This window comes from Spermophilus citellus, assembly GCF_964194105.1.
Source record: "Spermophilus citellus genome assembly, chromosome: 15".
Lineage (NCBI taxonomy): Eukaryota > Metazoa > Chordata > Mammalia > Rodentia > Sciuridae > Spermophilus > Spermophilus citellus.
Genome location: NC_138195.1, coordinates 26,168,005 through 26,189,582, shown reverse-complemented (window position 1 = coordinate 26,189,582; position 21,578 = coordinate 26,168,005). Strand labels below are relative to the sequence as shown.

Genomic DNA, 21,578 nt, shown 5'->3' with positions numbered 1-21,578 from the left:
TTAATAGGCCATATAGTCAAATGTTTCAAACATTAAAATACATATATTGAATGGTATACAGGGAAAATTCTCCCTTCCTTGTATTCTGTACTTTGAAATTGTTGTTATGTCTTTATAAGCAAATTAAAATATAGTGTTATTCCTCCTTTTTTAAAAAATATAAACCATGTTAACAAGTCATTTCACTATTCTGGTCATTGCTTTCTTATCTTCGAGGTCTTTCCATATTAGCATATATTTTTCTTATTCTGCTCTCTCTCTTTATATTGCTGGGATTCTATTGTATAACTACAATGTAATGTTTTTAATCAGTGCCATATTGAAGGACATTCAGGTTGATTCTAGTCTTTCATTATTATAAAAATATTGCATTGAATAACCTTGTACCAGAATATTAGTAAAGCAAATTTTTACAGAAGAGAAATCGCTAAATCTAAGGACAGGGTATTTCTTTCTGTTTTGGTAGCTCTTGCCAAATTGTCTGTGAAAGTTTATTCTCATACTGGCAATATTGGAGTACCTCTTTTCTTATAGCTTCGGCAAAGAATGTTATAGAATTTTGTGCCAACATGATGGGTTAGAAAATAGTTATCTCATTAAAGTTTTAATTTGCATTCTTTAGAGATGAAGTGAGTATTGCTATATATTTTTAAGAGGAGTTTGACTTTTTTTTCCCCCTATAAATCCCTCCACGCTCCCGCCCCCCATTTTTTTTGTACAAAGAACTGAACCCAGGAGCACTTAACCACTGAGCCTCATCCCTAGCCCTTTTTATTTTTTATTTTGAGACAGGGTGTCACTAGGTTGTATACAGTCTTGCTAAATTGCTGGGGCTGGCTTCAAACCTGTATCCTCCTGCATTAGCCTCACTCATTTTCTATTGAATTGTTCCTTTTTATAAAGATTTGTAGAAATTCTGTATTAGGGAGATTTGTCCTTTGTATGATTTGACAAAGTTTCCAAGTTCATCTTTTGATTTTATTGATAATTTTTAAGATCCTTTTCTCTTCTCAGGTTTACAAAAGAATTTTCCATATTTTCTAAGTTCTTGTTACTTGTTTTTCTAAAATTCCATATATTTTTAATTTTAATATTTTTATTTTTAAAGTAAAACAAAATCAAAGCCATCAAGATATTATATATCTCCTGATGGAAGAATATAATTTCACCTAAGAAGTCCTGTCTCCTCTCTCTATCAACCTGAATATATATTTTTTAATTTTTACTTTAAAAATATTTTTAGTTGTAGATGCACACAATACCTTTATTTTGTTTATTTTGTTTTTTTAAAATGTGGTACTGGGGATCGAACCCAGTGCCTCACATGTGCTTGGCAAGTACTCTACCACTGAACCACATCCCTAGCCCCCAAATATATTTTTGATATCTAAACTCACTGTTTGAACTCAATACTAAAACTAAGAAAGTAAAATAGATTTCCCTAGTCCAGGATATTTGTATGTCTGTGGCTTACTTCCTTTCTTGAACCCATCGGTATCTACTTCTCCTTTCATATCTCACTTCCTAACTTCCCACATTTCCCATTGTGTTACATCTGTAAATATTTCATTGTATTGTATTGTATTTGTATAACCTTGTTAATAATCCATCTAACAAAAATTTAGTTATCATTGTCTAATCTGTTCAAATTTTTAATTGTCTCCTAAATGTCTTGATTTTTTTTAGCGGTTTTTGTTTGACTTGATTATCTATATTGAGTTCATAATTTGCAGTTATTTGGTACTTTTTTTAAAGTCTTGTTTAATGTATAAACTAAAGTTTCATTTCTCTTCTTCTTCTTCTTTTTTTTTTTTTTTTTTGGCTCCCCCTCCCTTTTGAATTATTTTCCACCGTCCAGATTTTGCTGTTTATACAGACAGTTACCCTCTAAATTTGGTAGTTGGGTTAGGAGACTGGTAATATTTAAGTTCAGGTTGATAGAAAAGACAGGACAGGACTACTTCTTAGGTGAGCTTATATTCTTCCATCAGGAGATATATAATATCATGGTGGCTGTGGTTTTATGTTTTATATTTAAATCTTGGGTATAAGGAGCTAGATATGGTGGCATGCATCTTTAATCCCAGCTATTGGAAGACTGAGGCTGGAGGAGTATGAGTGCAAGGAAAGCTAGCCTGGGCAACTTTTGAGACTATCTCAAAATTGAAAGAATTTTTTTTAATTTGTTCAAATTTGAAAATGTATAAAAAAAGACAGGATGGACTGGGAATGTAGGTCAGTAGTAGAGTGCTTACCTAGCACATGTAAGGCCTTGGGTTCAATTCCCAATATTGGGGGGAAAAAAAGGAGAGGACAAAAAAGAGCTGGGGATGTAGTTCAGAGGGTTCAAATTAATAAGTAAGTAAGTAAATCTTTGCTGTATTTGGAATTTATCTGAATAGGTAATGTGCAGTATGAATCCAAATTTGCTTTTATTTTATTTTTTTTAAGATGGGAATTCATTTGTCCTAACACCAATTATTGAATAGGCCATCTTTTTCTTTATTGAATTTTCACATTTTGGCTGTGTTTTGGACTTTGAATTCAGGTCATTGGTCTTTTGTGTTTGTGTACACTGGCAACACACTGTTTTAATTATTGTGGCTTTATAAGTTATAATATCTAGTGGAACTACCCCATGTTGTTTTTCTATCCCTATTATTTATTTATTTATTCCTATTCCCATTCTATCTATCTATCTATCTATCTATCTATCTATTTATTTTTCATGAAGTTTAAAATCAGTTTGCCTTTTGGAGGGAAAAAAGTTAATATTTTTAGTGGATAATTATTCAAGAGAATTGAGATCTTCTTGGTGTTAAATCTTTCTATCCCATAGCAAATATTCTTTCTGATTAATTCTTCCTTATGTTTCAGCAGGGTTCTAAAGTATATCAGAATAACTGTTCTAGTCATTTTTCCATTGCTATAACAGAAGCTTATTTAGCTCACAGTTCTGGAACCTGGGAAGTCTAAAGGCATGGTGACAATGGATAGTGCGGGCTTTCATACTGTATATAATGGCAGAAAAGCCGAAGGGCAATTGAACACATGTGCAAAAGTAAAAGTATGAGTGGTGGATCTCTCTAACAGCCTGCATACTCAGTAACTTACCCACTCCCATGGTGACATTAAACCATTCTTTTTTATATATATATTTATTTTTTAGTTGTAGTTGTACACAGTACCGTTATTTATTTATTTTTATGTGGTGCTGAGGATAGAACCCAGGGCCTCGTACTTGCTAGGTGAGTACTCTACTGCTGAGTCACAACCCCAGCCCAACATTAAACCATTCTTGAGGGCTCCAATCCCGTGAGGTCTCAATACTACTGAGGTGAGGATTAAGTTTCTGACACATGAATTTGGGCCACTTACTTAAAGCAGAGCAGTAATATGAAAAAGATTAAAGAACCTATCAAATTACAAAGATCAGAATAAATTACAAAGATTACAGATCCATGGTTTTAACCATTTTGGGAGTGGTAGAGTCTTTTAAGAATGAGATAAAAGCTCTAGTCTTTCCTAAGACAGCAACATATTTGCATGGAATATTTTGTTTGATTTCAGAGAAATTCCTAAATCTTCCATATTAGTAAGGAATTCCTGTCTTAGATAAAAAATGCAAATTACATTTTGCCTTTTAATTGAATATTTGGTAACTGCTTTCAGAAAGATATTGTGTAGTTGCAGTACTATTTAGATAAAACACAGTTTATAAATCTTTCTCAAGAATAGACATCAGCAGGAGAAATAAACAGAGGAGATAGGTCGACTATGTTGTGCCTAGAAATTGAACAGATATTAGGAGATAGTTCTTGACAACTTTGCAGAGATTTCAGATTATCAGTATAATTTATTTAACTTTAAAAAAATGTAATGAGATATTGTATTGCGTAACTGAAAGTTAACCATGTTTTTAAACCACATGTATGTATCTAGTAAAGATATAGATAATGTAGATGATTTATATATTTAAATATATATCAACAGTGTAAATGATGAAATTTCTGTTTCAATATTGTTTTGTGTGATTTTTTTTTAATAGCAATGTCTTTGGAAATTCTTTTAGAATTACATTTGTCATGGGCACAGGAAGTTTGTAGCATTCTGTTTCTTATTCATGAAAGCACAAATGATTAGTCTCTAATCAGTTTTATGATGCAAAATATGAGTGTTTTCCAGATAATTGCTGACATGGGAACATCTCATTTCCTACTAGCTAATATTTATATGCTGAAGGCAGATTGCTCCTTCAATAAAATATGAAAGAAATTTATTTACTTTTTTTAAAGATGCTTCACATCAGTAGCACAAGTGAGTACCATTGCTGTTTTTACATTACTGAATAAATAAGCGTTTATTGATAGAAATAAAGTAGCAGACTTTTATATTTTTTGAGTTTATGTTCTCTGAAGAAAAGATTGATACTCTTAAAATGATCCTGTGTTCCACTCTTACAGTTCTTTATTAATAGATATTCCATAACATTATTTGCTTTCTTTTAAAAAGAAAGGGTAAGCTGGGTGCAGTGGTACACACCTGTAATCCCAACTACTTGGGAGGCTAAGGCAAGAGGGTTCAAAGCCAGCCTGAGCAATATAGCAAATCCCTGTCTCAAAATTTAAAAAATTAAAAGGTCTGGGGATGTAGCTCAGTGGTAAAGCTCCCTTGGGTCCAGTCCCTAGTACCAAATAAAATAAATAAGTTTTTAAAGTAGGGTAGTAGTTTTGGCTTAAAATTTTAAGTGTAAAAAGAATTAACGCTAATAAAATTTATATAATAAAAGTATCATGTCTGACTGTAAAGTAAGGAGGTCACTTTTTTCCCCTATACAAACTTATCTGAATTTAAACAGAAATAATTAACAGGCATGGGCTTCAGAGACAGACCTGAGAGTCTCCCATATTCTGGCTTGACCATTCCCTGCTTGGTCATACTGTTCAGTATATTTATGCCTCATTTTTTTTTCCTTTTGGAAATTAGATGCCAACAATCTAATGGAATCATTTTGAGAATTTAATTAGATTTTTGTATGTAAACTACTTAGAGTAATATGCATATTAAGTGTACAGTTAATTTTAGGTAAAGTAAATACCTATATAAACAAGTGCTTTTCTTTCAAGTTATTTTATTTATTTATTTATTTATAAAGAATATCACATGGTGCTGCAGAACACAGGAGGGCCTTTATTTATTTATTTATTTATTTGTTTATTTATTTATTTATTTATAAAGAGAGAGTGAGAGAGCCAGAGAGAATTTTAATATTTATTTTTTAGTTTTCGGCGGACACAACATCTTTGTTTGTATGTGGTGCTGAGGATCGAACCCAGGCCGCACGCATGCCAGGCGAGCGCGCTACCGCTTGAGCCACATCCCCAGCCCTCAAGTTATTTTAGAAGTCTCTTAATATGCTCTAATATTGTTACCAATTCTCAAAAATCTTCAATTTGGGAATTGGCTTTATTGCTTAATGAAAAGAATTTCCATTCATGATTTGTCTAATGTCTATTATTCTACAGTAAAAAAAAGAGGGGGGTACTTTTGGAGTGCTTGCTATGTACCAGCACTGCTGTGAATTGTGCCTTGTTTTATATACTACTCAGTCCTACAAGGAGTACATATTAGCTCTGTTTTATAGTTGAGGAGACTGAAACCCAGACAAGTTATATAAAAATTTGTTCAGAATCACACAAAGAAGTGATGGAACCTTTCTCTGAACCATTAGGCTATGCTTTCTCTGTTAACTAACTTGCTCCCCCATGACTAGAATTTTCTTTTTTTCTTTTTCTTTTTTTTTTTTTTAAGTTATAGACAGACAACTAACTTCTTTCAAATTTAGATCAAATTTAGCAACCTATCTCTACCCACACCCCTATCACCATCTAACCTACTTTCCTGAAGTTGACAGTGAATATCAATTTAATTAATATTTGAGAGTAGATGCCTTACATTTGCATAGGTGTAGGTTATTTATTTTTTACTATTACAAATGTTAAAGAAATTGGATCCTTGTATGTATCTGTTGATGTACAAAGAAGAGTCCCTGAAACAAAAAAGTGAAAACTACAAAGAGAATAGACAAATCTGACTATAACAGACTTAAATCTTCTCTATGACAAGATAACATGAACAAAGTGAAAAAACAAGTCATTGGAAAAACATTTACAACCCTATAACCAAAAAGGACTAATATCTAAATTATATGCCGAATTCCTGTAATGTGTTTGCAAGGTTTATGTGTGGTTATAGTTTAGATATGAAGTATCCCCTCCAAAAAACTCATGTTAGGCAAATCGGGAATGTTCAAAGGTGAAATGCTTAGATTACGAGAGCTAAAACCTAGTGAGTGGGTTAATCTGCTTGATGAATTAATAATTTGAAAGGACTACTGTACTCTGTGATGACTATAGGCAGGTAGGGTATAACTGAAGGAAATGGGTCACTGGGGGCATGCCTTTAGGATTTATATTTTGTTCCTGGCACCTCGAACTCACTCTCTGCTTCCTGACTGCCACGAGCTGAGAAGCTTTCTTCCACCATTTCTTTCCTCCATGCATTCTACCTCATCTTGGCCCCAGAACAATGGAGTTGACTGATCATGGACTGTGCCTCTGAAACTGTGAGCCCAAAGTAAACTTTTCGTCCTAAGTTGTTCTGGTCAGGTGTATGAGTCCTAATACATGTAAGTACATTAGATCACAGGTGCAAATTTTAACTGGCTGTAAGAATTTATTCTTTGATGTTTCAATATATGAGACATGTTAAAAATATCCCAATATTATTGTGAATTTGCCCATTTTTTTACATAATTATGTTTTGGGGCCATGATGTAAAGGTACAGGGAGTTTTTGTCTCTTCTGGTATATTATTTTTTATATAATGATTTCTCATCCCAGTTAAGCATTTTGCATAAAAATGTTTGATCTGATGTAACGAGAACTATATTAACTTTCTCTCAGTGTTTGCTTTGTATGTCATTTTCAACTTTAAACTTCTTTTTAAATATAAACAAAGCCTATTTTCTTTAGCATAGTTGTGAATTTCAGACCTCAGCTACATTTTTACTACATACACATAAACAACATAAACACAGAATATCTTGTCATTTCCTGATTTATTCTATTTGTGATGATTACTGGTAAATTTGTGTTTATTTTTATTTTAATCTTTCCCATGCCTTTGCTTTCTACCCCTACCCCCTAGTCTTTGTTCATTAGTATTGCTCTTGCATTTCTTACTCCCTTTTTTCCTCTTCCTCTCTTGATTTCAAAGCTACAAATTCTCTTTGTATGCTTTAGTGGTAACCCCCCAATTTTTTAGATATAAATCTAATTAATAACATCTCTTCCCTCTTTCCAGTGCTATTATTATAAAACCTTAGAAAGCCTTAATGGCTGGTCAAGGTGATGCATACTTATAATCCCAGCTACTTGGGAGGCTGAGGTAGTAGGATATATCCTTGGCAACGTAGCATGAGCAGATATAGATGGTAGTCATGAATATATCTTCTTGTTCATTTTTTTTATCCATAAGTTTATGATGATGCTTTTATTCTCCCAAAGCTGTTATTTGGCCTTGACTTAACTGACTTGACTATAAGCTTAGGATGGAGAGTAGAACTGTAAGCACTAAAATAAAGCATCACATTTAAAAGGAATGTTAAATAGAGTGTTTTGGTTTTTGTAATGGACTCTGGACTTAAAAATGCAAGCTCTATGCCAAGTATGTTGAATATATTATAAAATATGTCAATTTGATATCTTCTTTAGAAGTTCAAAAGTGAACCCCAACAGTGCTTGAATGTCTACTCTTCTTCATCACTCCACAGTGTATCCAGTAAACTAACTTCTATCATGATAAATGATAATGAAAATTGAATTTCAAGTTTCTAAACTTTGTGGTTATTGAAAAAAATTCTAAAATTTGAAAGTACTTTTTAATGTTTCTGCTTTGACAATATGCTTAACTTTCTTTAACTCTGAGACAGATGTTTGGAAGCATCCTTTGCAGTATATTTTATATTTGTTTCTTAAGCACGTTTCATGTTTGTTTAAGGTGGATAGGCATGTAGACCTGCTAGAGGTTGCCCAGGAAACTGATGGCTTTTCAGGAAGTGACCTAAAAGAAATGTGTCGAGATGCTGCCCTCCTGTGTGTCAGGGAATACGTTAATTCTACATCAGAAGAAAGGTATGTATATATTTAGACTTGTTTCTGGTATTTATCAAACCTTTTAGAGCTTTTAGTTTTAGTTTTTTGAAATTTTGCTTCATAATAGTAACCCTACTTGGGGAATAAAAGGTAAATTTGAATAAGCAGCTCCCCTTTCCCCCTTATTTATTTCCCCCTTATTTCTCCCAAATTTCTAAAGGGGAGTTCTAAAGGAAGGAAGAAAGGGCAGTGGAGAGGTTCTAGGGGACAAAAGCTGAATTTCTTCTGGTAATCCATGGCGTGGGTCCCAGAAAGCTGACAGAAACCTAGGCAAGCCCGTCTCTGTTAGGAGAGTTCTCTCGCATACCTAGATAATTTTTGCATCTTAATTTCCGTTATATAGAAATGAATGTCTTGTTTTCCAGGAATTTCATGTGTAAATGAAAGGGGTACTGAATCTTTAATTTGTTAGTAATAATGTTATTAAACAAACCATTTGTTACTAAACCAAATTTTCTTGAAACTAATTTCAAAGTATGTTAAACTTGAGAATTAAATTTTGTACTATTCTTAATTTCAGCAAGAATACTGGTGGATTGGGATAATTCAGCCCTATTAACTTTATCCTTTAAGGAAGATTCTCAAAAGGTCACATGCCCTGAATAAGTACTACTATGCATTTCTTTTCAGAATAGCAACCCTTTAACAAAGAATTCCTGAGACTCTTAAAACTAGTATTCTTTGCAGGGGGGCTGGGTAGGTTGAATGACTTCTCAAACTCTTGCCACTTTGTCAGTTTCCCTTCTTGAACTCCCTGAGGATCTTAGTCCAAGTGATCCTGATTTGCCTCTGGTAGTTTTATACTTACGTATAGGGTGTTACTATAGCACACTTCTGCAAAACCTTTGTGTGTGTGGGTATAGAAGGGTTTGTGTGAAAGCTACCCTATCAACCAGTAGCTATGTATGCAGGATTCTGGTTCCATTGATAGTACTTCCTCAAGCTCCATTGTGAAGAAGTTGACACTCTTTATTTGTTGCCAGATTAATCCAGCTACTTTAGCAAGTTGGGGAATACTTTTGACCTCTGCAGCTAAAGAATCTGCCTTCCAAAGGTCTTTATTGTTGTCAAATATGGAAAAATAAGCTGGGTACACTGGCATACGCCTATAATTCCAGCAACTTGGGAAGTTGGCGCCAGATAATTGCAGGTTTGATGCCAGCCTCAGCAACTTAGCAAGATTTTCTCTCAAAATAAAAAAGGACTGGGGATATAGATCTGTGGTAAAGCTCCCCTGGGTTAAGCCCCCAGTACAAAAAAAGGAAAAAAAAAAAAAAAAAGAAAGTAATAACCTATACAACATAAATTTTAAGATTACTTAATAAGAAGACATGTTTTTCTCTTCTGAAATTTATATATTTCAATATTGAAAAATCCAGCTAATAGACTTGGGTTATCAAAACTTTCCCTATCAATTTTTTTTTCCATCAAGTACCTTTGAACTACATAGGAGGCATAATATGCTTAATTTTTTCCTCATGATTAAGTGGGGAGGACTTGGATTGTTTTTTTTTTTTTTTAATGATGTTTTACTTCCAGTTTGTAAAAAGCTAAACATGTAGATGAGTATATACCTAGAAATGCTACTTTTCAATTCCATTTTCATAGAAATAACTTTTAATTTTTTGATGGGAATTATGTATATACCTATTTGGATAAACTGACAATACTGGGTAACATCTTCATTTTTTGGTAATATTCTGTACTTACATTATATTCTTGGTATTGATTTCCTATCTTTTAGCAGTCAGTGTCTTTAAAAAATCACTTATGACTTGAGTATGCATAGAATTCCTGAAAGAATTTGCTGTGTTAATTGTGGTTGTTTTGGGGAAAAGAGACTTTATCATTAACAGTCTTATTTTTCTACCACGTGTATTTTTTAAGATGTTGGTAACATATTTTAGGGAAATGTATTATAAAATTATTTGGATTTGTTTGCATTTTAGTCATGATGAAGATGAAATTCGGCCTGTGCAACAGCAGGACCTCCATCGGGCAATTGAAAAGATGAAGAAATCAAAGGATGCAGCATTTCAGAATGTTTTAACACATGTTTGTTTAGATTAAGAGTAAAGATCATTTGTACAGTTTGGTGATCTAGTTCCGTGTGCCCTCTTATTATGGAAATAGAGTGAAAGGAATGCTCTTAAAACATTGAGGGAGTTCTGTGTTTATGGTTTTTTACTCTGAATTCTAAGTTATTGAGGTATAGTTGTTATGTAAATGGCATGACTACTTTTCAGAAATCATGAGGAGGAACAATTTGATCCAGCCCAAGTGTGGGTGCTTGCGTTTGACCTCTTTAGCCATATGTTGTTATAGCCTTATAGAATCTAAGCTGGTCTTAAAGTAATAAATGATTCATTGGGTCATTAGTGAGAAATGGGAATGTGGTAGGTGCTGGTTCCTAGATATGTATGTATGTGTGTGTGTGAGAGAGAGTATGTATGTGTGTATATTAATTGTATATATCCACTCATTTTTTTATTGACATTCTGTAGATATGTTTGAATATAGAACTTTTTTTTACCCCAACTACTGAATCCAAAAGTACTGGAATAGTATATAGCAAAACTAAGATTTAAGGTTGTGTCCAATAGGTACAGTGATTCAGTCATTTCCAATTGTCATTTGTTTTATCTTTTTTAAACTGAACATTTCTTTGTCTGCAGTTGATCAGTTGAATCAGCTACGTCTGAATATATATTCGTGGCTTTGTCATAATGGCTGACAGGATAATGAAATAAAAATACTTGTTCAGTGATCAGCATTGGATAGTTGTTAGGCAGACATGGTCAATACTGATTTTGCCTCTTTTCATAAGCACATTGAGCAGACTTTTTAAGTTCTAAATTGATTGATTTAGGTGGATTGAAAGGCTTTCAAAAGAATAAGTTTGAAAAATTTCCGTGCCCTTCATGTGCATGACTTATTTTCCTTTCTTCTTTTAATGTAACAGTTTAATGTTGTAACCATGTGTTTCTTAAATGTTTGTCCTTTAATTATGGTCAAATATAATTTGGTCACCAAAAATGAAATGATAGTTTAAAATAAGTAGCTATTACTAAATGTACTAAGAATACTCATTTTGTAGCTTTAATTTGAAAAATTTTCAATGTATTAAAAATTGTGGCCTCATTAAGTACAAAACTACACATCAGAATTCCTATATTATATCTGTAGTTATTTACTGCTTTGTAACTACATACAAAACTTATTTTTAGTTCCAAATCTACTAACCAGAATTCTATTATAGGCACCTAAATACATAGCATGAGTAAAATGGCACGACACAATCTTAAGGTGCTTTTTGAATCATCAGAAAGATTAAATTAAGTTTTAGATGCTTTTGTTTTGATTATATTTTTTTGAAAACTCAGTTGTTGTTAATGAGTTATTGGATTAATTTAGTTTCTTTGATAATGTCTCTCACAAGAACCTATTGAATAGTTTTTTCTTTAATTTGTACTCTGGTGGGATAGAGGTTGCAGAACACTTTGGTAACAGAAAGCAAGTTATGAAAGATTGTAAGCATGATGGAAAAAGGAATGCAAAATATAAGATACCAAAAATTTGAAAAATTGTCCCATTTTTAATAACTGTAGTATATATACTAGTGTTTTATAAATGTGTAATAAAGGGGTCCCTCTTGATTTTTCTCCACTTAATCCTTGGTCTTTTTCAGTTATTTTAAATGTTATAGGGGTTTCGGGTTATAAAACTTGTATTTGGATAATTTTTATCTGGCAATCTAGATTTCATATTTTAATAGTATACATTTTAGTATCTAATCATTACTTTGTTTTAATATGAATTTCAGTTATCATTTCATTTTAATCTAATGGCACATTGTTTGAAAATCAGTGGTGATATATCCCCTTATGTCCTTTTTATCTTAAATTCAGAATATCCAATTGTGGTAACTAACTGAATTTGTCTTGATTTTTGTCATCAAATGAAACCAGAGAAATACACTAATCCCAATCACTGTGACTCTTGTAGGCATATTAAGGCCATAAAGATGAAGAAACTATTTTCCTATGATTTTAAAGAACTTTTAATATTATGTAGTTACCTCTCTTTTGGACTCAAGTTTCACATATGTAGTCTGATCTCTGATTTCTGAAAAATTTTGCTTTTGGTAACACTTAAGAGTACTCCTGGATTCAATCCTCCATACCAAAAAAAAAAAAAAAGAAAAGAAAGTACTTTGTCTAAAATCAGACTTCTTGAATTTAAATTCAGGCTTCCCATTAATTAACTATATGTTCTTGAACCTTTACCATTGTTTGTTTCTGTATTTTAGATGCAGGGACTTGGCTGTATTTCCTAGGCTAGCCTCAAATTCCTGAACACAAATGATTCTCCTGCCTTAGCCTCTCATGTAGCTGGGACTGTTTGTACATACCACCACTGTCTTAAACTGGTTACCTTGTTTAAGCTTCAATTTCTCATCTATAAAATAAGGGCAACAGTAGCACCCACCTTACAGGGTTTGACAGTGAGGTAATGCACATAAGGCACTCATCACAGTGTCTGACACAAACATAGTGCTGAAATTTTAACTATCATATTGTTAAGGTTATTACTTTTACACATTTATACACATCCTGTTGACCAGGTTCAGTCTCCATGCTTAACCCATTTTCATCATCCCTAGGCCTGCACTCTGAGAATTGAGATTAAAAGGATCACTTGTGTGGTGTTTCTCTAAAAGTTTCATTGTCAGAAGACTTCTGATAAGTCTGGTGTGTCTCATGCTTTTCCCATTCCTTTTTTTTTTTTTTTTAAATATTTATTTATTTATTTATTTTTAGGCAGACACAACATCTTTGTTTGTATGTGGTGCTGAGGATCGAACCCGGGCCGCACGCATGCCAGGCCAGCGCGCTACCGCTTGAGCCACATCCCCAGCCCTCCCATTCCTTTTAAAATAGAAGTTAGAAACTCCAGTGTTTGAATCAACCCAGCGTTGCCTTTACTGTTTTTCCATTTTCTGGCTTATCCAGGCTCCCACCTGCAGATAGACCCAGAAAGCATGTTATTAAGAGCTGGGTTAAGGTAACCTAAACATTCTGTGTGAACCATAATAATCTCATGGCGTTGGTGCTAGATGCACATGTCTCCAGCCTTGACTGTGTTTGAATAAAAATGACAGCAGTGTCTTGTGTAGGAATTTTTTACTGGAATAATGTTGTCTGTGGGCAAATATTACAGCTTTCTTCTGATAAGGAAAATAAATTGGATAATTTACATTTTATGATTTTGTTCTTAGTTGCTCTTTCAGTCCGAATATTGAGTAGAATCTTTGTTTGTTCTAATTAGTTATACATGATAGTAGAATGCATTTTGACATATCATCATATATGGAATATAACTTCTCCTGGTTGTACATGATGTAGAATTGATTGTGTAATCATATATGCACATAGGCTAGTAATGTCTGATTCATTCTACTATCTTTCCTATTCCCATTCCTCTTCCCTTTCCCTCATTCCCCTGTCTAATCCCAAAGTACCTCTATTCTTCCCTAACCACTGCCCTGCTTATTGTGAATTAGGATCCACATATCAGAGAAGACATTCAGCCTTTGATTTGTTGGGATTGGCTTATTTCACTTAGCATGATATTCTGTTCCATCTATTTACCAGCAAATGCCTTATTTCTTTAGGGCTAAGTAATATTCCATTGTGTATATGTACCACATTTTCTTTATCCATCCATCTGTTGAAGGGCACCTAGGTTGGTTCCATAGTTTAGCTATTGTGAATTGAGCTGCTATAAACATTGATGTAGCTGCCTCACTATAGTATGCTGATTTTAAGTCCTTTGAGTATAAACCGAGGAGTGGGATCTCTGGTCAAATGGTGGTTCCATTCCAAGTTTTCTGAGGAATCTCCATACTGCTTCCCACAGTGGTTGCACCAATTTGCAGTGCCACCAGCAATGTATGAGTGTACCTTTTCCCCACGTACTCACCAACATTTTATTATTGCTTGTATTCTTGATAATTGCCATTCTGTCTGGAGTGAGATGAAGTCTCAGTGTAGTTTTAAGTTGCATTTCTCTAATTGCTAAAGACGTTGAACATTTTTTCATATATTTGTTGACTGTATTCTATGAAGGATCTGTTCAGTTCTTTAGCGCACTTATTGATTGGGTTGTTTTTTCTTTTTGGGGGGGTTTAGTTTTTTGAGTTCAAAGCTGTATCTGAGGTGCAGGTGGCAAAGATTTCTCTATTTCTGTAGGCTCTGTTCATGGTCTTGATTATTTCCTTTGCTGTGAAGAAGCTTTTTAATTTGAAACCTTCCTGTTTATTGTTTCTCTTTTTTTTTAATTTTAATTTTAATTTTAATTTTTTTATTGGTTGTTCACAACATTACAAAGCTCTTGACATATCATATTTCATACATTAGATTGAAATGGGTTATGAACCCCCAATTTTACCCCAAATGCAGATTGCAGAATCACGTCGGTTACACATCCACAATTTTACATAATGCCCTATTAGTAATTGTTGTATTCTGCTACCTTTCCTATCCCCTACTATCCCCCCTCCCCTCCCCTCCCATCTTCTCTCTCTACCCCATCTACTGTAATTCATTTCTCTCCTTGTTTATTTTCCCATTCCCCTCACAACCTCTTATATGTAATTTTGTATAGCAATGAGGGTCTCCCTTCATTTCCATGCAATTTCCCTTTTCTCTCCCTTTCCCTCCCATCTCATGTCTCTGTTTAATGTTAATCTTTTCTTCCTGCTCTTCCTCCCTGCTCTGTTCATAGTTGCTCTCATTATATCAAAGAAGACATTTGGTATTTGTTTTTTAGGGATTGGCTAGCTTCACTAAGCATAATCTGCTCTAGTGCCATCCATTTCCCTGCAAATTCTATGATTTTGTCATTTTTTATTGCTGCATAGTACTCCATTGTGTATAGATGCCACATTTTTTTATCCATTCATCTATTGAAGGGCATCTGGGTTGGTTCCACAGTCTAGCTATTGTGAATTGTGCTGCTAGGAACATCGATGTGGCAGTATCCCTGTAGCATGCTCTTTTAAGGTCTTCAGGGAATAGTCTGAGAAGGGCAATAGCAGGGTCAAATGGTGGTTCCATTCCCATCTTTCCCAGGAATCTCCAAACTGCTTTCCAAATTGGCCGCACCAATTTGCAGTCCCACCAGCAATGTACAAGTGTACCCTTTTCTCCACATCCTCGCCAGCACTTGTTGTTGACTATAGAACTATAGAACTCAATATCACAATCAATAACCTCGACTTAACTGACATATATAGAATATATCAACCATCATCAAATGGATATACTTTTTTCTCAGCAGCACATGGATCCTTCTCAAAAATAGACCATATATTATGCCATAGGGCAACCCTCAGTAAATATAAAGGGGTGGAGATAATACCATGCATTTTATCTGTTTCTCTTTTTTTAATATATACATTTTTTTAGTTATACATGGGCACAATAACTTTATTTTGTTTATTCATTTTTATGTGGTGCTAAGGATCGAACCCAGGGTCTCACACATAAGAGGCAAGTGCTCTACCGCTGAGCCACAACCCCAGTCCCTGTTAATTGATTCTTGATTTTACTTCTTGTGCTATAGAAGTCTTGTTGAGGAAGTCATTTCCTAAGCTCACGTGGTGGAGATTTGGGCCTACTTTTTCTTCCATTAGGCGTAAGGTCTCTGTTCTAGTGACTAAGTCCATGATTCATTTTGAGTTGAGTTTTGTGCAAGGTGAGAGAGAGGGATTTAATTTCATTTTGCTACATATGAATTTTCAGTTTTCCCAGCACCATTTGTTGAAGAGGCTATCTTTTCTCCAGTGTATGTTTTTGGTGCCTTTGTCTAGAATGATATAACTGTATTTATGTGGGTTTGTCTCTGTGTCTTCTATTCTGTACCATTAGTCTAAATGTCTGTTTTGGTGCCAGTAGCATGCCCTTTTTGTTACTATAGCTCTGTAGTATAGTTTAAGGTCTGGTATTGTGATGCCTGCTGCTTCACTTGTCTTGGTAAGGATTGCTTGGCTAATCTGGGTCTCTTATTTTTCCAAATGAATTTCATGATTGCTTTTCTATTTCTATGAAAAATGTTATTGGGATTTTAATAGGAATTGCTTTAAATCTAACAGTTTTGGTTGTATGGCCATTTGACAATATTAGTTTTCTCTGATAGCACTGGAGATCTTTTCATCTTCTAAGGTCTTCTTCACTTTCTTTCTTTAGTCTTATATAGTTTTCATTGTAGTGGCTTTTCACTTCTTTTGTTAGATTGATTCCCAAGTATTTCATTTCATTTTTTGGGGGGGCGGCTATTGTGAATGGGGTAGTTTTCCTAATTTCTCTTTCAGTGGATTCATCACAGATGTATAGAAATGCATTTGATTTATGGGTGTTGATCACTTATTAGTTCTAGAAGTTTTTTGGTAGAATTTTTTTTGATCTTCTAAATATAGAATTATGTTGTCGGCAAACAGTGATAGTTTGAGTTCTTCTTTTTCTAGTTGTATCCCTTTTTTAAAAAAATTGTCTAGTTGTAGTTGGACACAATACCTTTATTTTGTTTATTTTTATGATTGAACCAGGGCCTCACACTTGCTAGGTGAGCACTGTACCGCTGAGCCTCAACCCTAGGCACCACTCCCCCCACAATGCCTTTAATTTCTTCTAATTGCTCTGGCTACAGTTTCAAGGACAATGTTGAATAAAAGTGGTGAAAGACAGCATCCTTGTGAAAGAGGGAATGCTTTCAATTTTTCTGTATATAGAATGATGTTGGCCTTGGGTTTAACACATAGCTTTTACAATGCTAAAGTACGTTCCTCCTATCCCTGTTTTTTTTTTTTTTTTCCTTTGGGGGGGTGGTGGTTACTAGGGTTTGATCTCAGGGGTACTCAACCACTAAGCCACATTCCCAGCCCTATTTTGTATTTTATTTGGAGACAGGGTCTCACTGAGTTGCTTATAGTACCTTGCTTTTGCTGAGGCTGACTTTGAACTCATGATCCTCCTTCTCAGCCTCCTGAGCTGCTGGGGTTATAGGCATGCACTATATTTCTAGTTTTTCTACTGTTTTGAACATGAAGCAGTGCTGTATTTTGTCATTCTTTTTCTGCATATACTGAGGTAACCATCTAATTCTTGTCTTTAAGTCTATTGATGTAATAAATTACATTTATTGATTTCCATATGTTGAACCAACTTCACATCCCTGGAATGAATCCCACTTGATTGTAGTGTGTGATCTTTTAAATATGTTTTTGTATGTGATTTGAAGAAGTTTATTGAGAACTTTTGCATTTATGTTAATCAGGGATATTGGTCTGTAGTTTTCTTTGCTTGATGTGTCTTTGTCTGGTTTTGATATCAGGGTAATAGAAGCTTCATAGAATGAATTTGGAAGGATTCCCTTCTCTTCTATTTCATGGAATAATTTGAGGAGTATTTGTGTTAATTCTTCTTTGAAGGTTTTATAGAACTTGGCTAAGAATCTGGTTCTGGGCTTTATTAAGTTGCTAGGCTTTTGATGGCATCTTCTGTTTCATTGCTTGAAATTGATCTGTTTAAATTGTGTATGTCCTCCTGATTGAGTTTGGATGGGTCATATGTCTCTAGAAATTTATTTATGTCTTCAAGATTTTCTATTTTATTGGAGTATATATTTTCATAATAGTTTGTGATTATCTTCTATATTCCTCTATAGTGTCCATGTGAAAGTTCCTTTTACATTATGAACTTTTACTACTTTGAGTTTTCTCTTTCTTTGTTAGCGTGGAAAAGGGTTTATCAATTTTATTTATTTTTACAAAGAACCAGCTTTTTGTTTTGTCAGGGTTTTTTTGAATAGTTTCTTTTGTTTCAGTTTCATTGATTTCAGCTCTGATTTTAATAATTTCCTGTCTTCTGCTGCTTTTGGTGTTGATTTGTTCTTTTTCTAGGGCTTTGAGATGTAATGTTAGGTTATTTATTTGGCTGTTTTCTGTTCTTTTAATAAATGAGCTCAATGCAATGAGCTTTTCTCTTAGAATGCCTTCATAATGTTCCAAAGATTTTAATATGTTGTGTTGTTATTCTCATTTACTAAGTATTTTTTGAATTTCATCCCTGATTTCTTCTGCTATCCATTGGTCATTCAATAGCATATTATAGTCTCTGGATGTTAGAGTAGCTTCTATTTTTTATTTTATCATTGATTTCTAATTTTATTCTATTATGATAGAATGTCAGGTATTATCTCTATTTTTGTGTATTTGCCAAGAGTTGTTTTGTAGCATGATATATTGTCTATTTTACAGAAGGATCTGTAAAGTATTTTTGATCATTGATGGATGAAGTACTCTGTATGTTCATTAAGTCCAAATTATTGATTGTATTATTTAGTTCTACAGTTTTTTTGTTTAGTTTTTGTTTGGAATATCTATCCAGTGATGAGAGAGGTATGTTAAAGTCACCCAGTATTATGTTGTGGTTTATTTCATTCTTGAAATTGAGAAGGTTTTATTTTATGTATGTAGATGCTTCATTGTTTGGGGCATAAATATTTACAATTGTTATGTCTTGTTGACACATAATTCCTTTAAGCAGTATGAAGTGACCTTCTTTGTCCCTCTTGATTAATTTTGGCTTGAAGTCTACTTTACCTGATATGAGGCTAGAAACCCCTGCTTATTTAGTAATCCATATTGAATGATATATTTTTAGGCATTTTCATAATAATGAGCATTGGTGTGGGGGTCTGTGGTAATTTTGTACATTTGAAGTCCTGTAAGCCTTCTGTATTTGATTTTCCATTTCATTCTTTAGGTTTGGGACATTTTCTGATATTATTTCATGGATAAGATTGTATATTCCTTTGGTTTGTGTCTCTGCACGTTTAACTATCCCAATAAATCTTAAATTTTGTCTTTTCATGTTATCCCATATTTCTTGGAAGTTCTGTTCATGGTCTCTTAACATCTTCTTTCCATGATCAAATTTATTTTCGAGATTATATATTTTGTCTTCATTGCTTGAAACACTCTCTCTAACTGGTCTGTTCTGTTCGTGATGCTTTCTATTGAATTTTTAATTTGGTTTATTGATTCCTTCATTTCAAGGATTTCTGCTTGATTTCTTTTCCTAATCTCTATTGAAGTGATCTTTCATCTCCTGAATTTTATCTTTTGATTTCATTCCTTACATCATTCTTTACCTTGCAGATTAGTTAAACTATGTACATTCTAAACTCCTTTTCTGATGTTTCTTCCACTGTGGTGTCAGTGGATTCTATTATTGGAGCATATTAGTTTGTTTGGGGCAATTTGTTCCCTTGTTTTTTCATGTTATTTGTGTGTCTACCCATCTAGCAGTGGATCTGACACAGTACAGTTTCTACCCTGTAGTCCTCCCTGAAGGTTTCCAGTACCTCACTTTTAAGGGGGAGTCAAATAATAACAGCACCCTATGCGAACAATATACAGCCTTAAACCAAATAGTTACTACTAAGTCATCTACAATTTTGTCACAATAAACAAATGATGTATTTAGTTATTGCCCACAATAAAAACAGTAAGTCTGCAAAAGGGTTTACAAATGGTGGACAAAGCGAGAACAGAAGTATTGTATGATGTGATGTTTATGAGGAAGGAGGAGAGAGGATATAAATAAGAAATTATAGGAAGAGTGATAGAGGGAATAATAGAGGCTGGCTGTTAGGAGAAAAGAGATGGAGAATCCAGGGAAACAGACAAGTGAGAGAAAAAATATAAAGTAAAATTTTAAAAAAATTAAAAATAGGAAAAAGTAAAAGTAAAAGACTACAAAACAAAACTGAATATACTATTCAGATATCCCAGTCTTCAACAGATTGAAGCATGAAAAATAATTGATTCAAAAAACGGTAAAATTTGAGAGAAAAAAGAAAAAGAACTCAATGAAAATTGAACAGTTGTTTATGTTGGAGTTCAAAAGTTTCTCAACTTCCCTTCTCAATAGTTAGGTGTAGGTTTTTGGAATATGAAGCTTGCTCCACCTTCAGGGTGGGTGAGGTTGCTAGGGTAAGGATCCTGGAGATGGGGTGTAGGCTTAGTTATGCTCCAGGCTCTGAATGCCAGTTGGTCTGGAGATTTTAAGTCAGAACACCTCTAGGGCCCAGCAATTGCTGGTCCACCCTGGAAGACTGCACACCAGGAATCTTCTTTAGGTTCTATTTGTGTGGTATAGGAGCCTGTTCTTAGGCCACCGTGTTGCCTATGGACCCCACGATTCCTGGTCTCTGATTCAGACACCAAACTCAATCTCCCCTGCCCTCACTCTTGAATTCCCCGTCAGAGACTTCTCTCCCAGCCAATCCTGCAAGCAGCTGGACTGAAAGGGGAAGGAGAAGCCAGGTGGGTTTCCATGACCAGTATTCCCCTGTAAACTTCTCTCCACACTTGATTTTCTCCTGGTCACTTAGGCACACTCTCTGTTACTCACTGTGGGTTTACCCAGCTTGTTTTCAAACCAGACTCGGGTCTGCTAGAAATTGGCTCCCCCAGCTGTCAGCCCCAGGCTTCCGCTGCAAAGTGGTTCCTTCTATCTTCTGCAGCTTCTTTTGCATACAAGGATATTTTGCAGCACAGCTTACTGTTTTTATTTGGGCAATGATTCTGCTCTCTGAACTCTATCTTGACTCTCCTCATTCCTACCGAGAATTGGGTGTTCCTCTAATTCCCTTACTGCTTTCCTGTGTTTACGGAGGGACCATTCTGGCTTGTGCCTCCAGCTGCTGCCACAGCTGTAGGGCTGAGGAGTTTTACTGTATTATAATCAATCTCTTCTGGGTTTCTGATATGTTTTGAGTGTCCAATATTAAATTCCAATAAATTCCCCCCTAATTCTTCTTCATTCACCCACATTGCTGAAAGCTGCCTGCCTGATTTTTTGGTTTCACTCGATGGAGCTGCCAGGGAAGCAATCTATTCCGCCATCTTCTGAAAAGCCCCTCTTGAGTAGAATTCTGATAGGCCAAGGCTACATACAAGCTTGTATGACCAAAACTCCACCATCAACTGGGTGTCCTAAGTAAACCATAGACTCTTCTTATATATAGCTAATAAATCATCATAGGCTTTTATTATTAAATTCATTGTAGATTAAGTTTATAAAAGTTAAAGCTTTATGTGTACATGGAAAATTTGTGTGCAAGTCATCATCACATTTATGAAATCATTCAGGGGAACTTGAAACTTAATAACAAGTTGAACTTTACAAATAATTCCTAACTGAATTGACTAAAATACAACTATCATATAATGCAGATTATCATAAACAGATTAGATCAAACTTAAAAGAAATGAAGTAGCAATGTAAAAAAATC

General features: G+C 34.2%; 1 protein-coding gene across 1 annotated transcript in view; it reads left to right on the top strand.

Moving 5' to 3' along the window:
- ATAD1 (ATPase family AAA domain containing 1) overlaps window positions 1–12,996 on the top strand; it is a 54,005-nt gene extending 41,009 nt beyond the window's left edge. Inside the window, exons 9-10 of the mRNA XM_081268667.1 lie at window positions 8,062–8,195; window positions 10,166–12,996. Of these exons, the coding sequence (XP_081124793.1) occupies window positions 8,062–8,195; window positions 10,166–10,286 (255 nt within the window). The 3' untranslated portion in view covers window positions 10,287–12,996. The remainder of the gene's footprint in view (window positions 1–8,061; window positions 8,196–10,165) is intronic.
- Window positions 12,997–21,578: the final 8,582 nt, after the last annotated feature.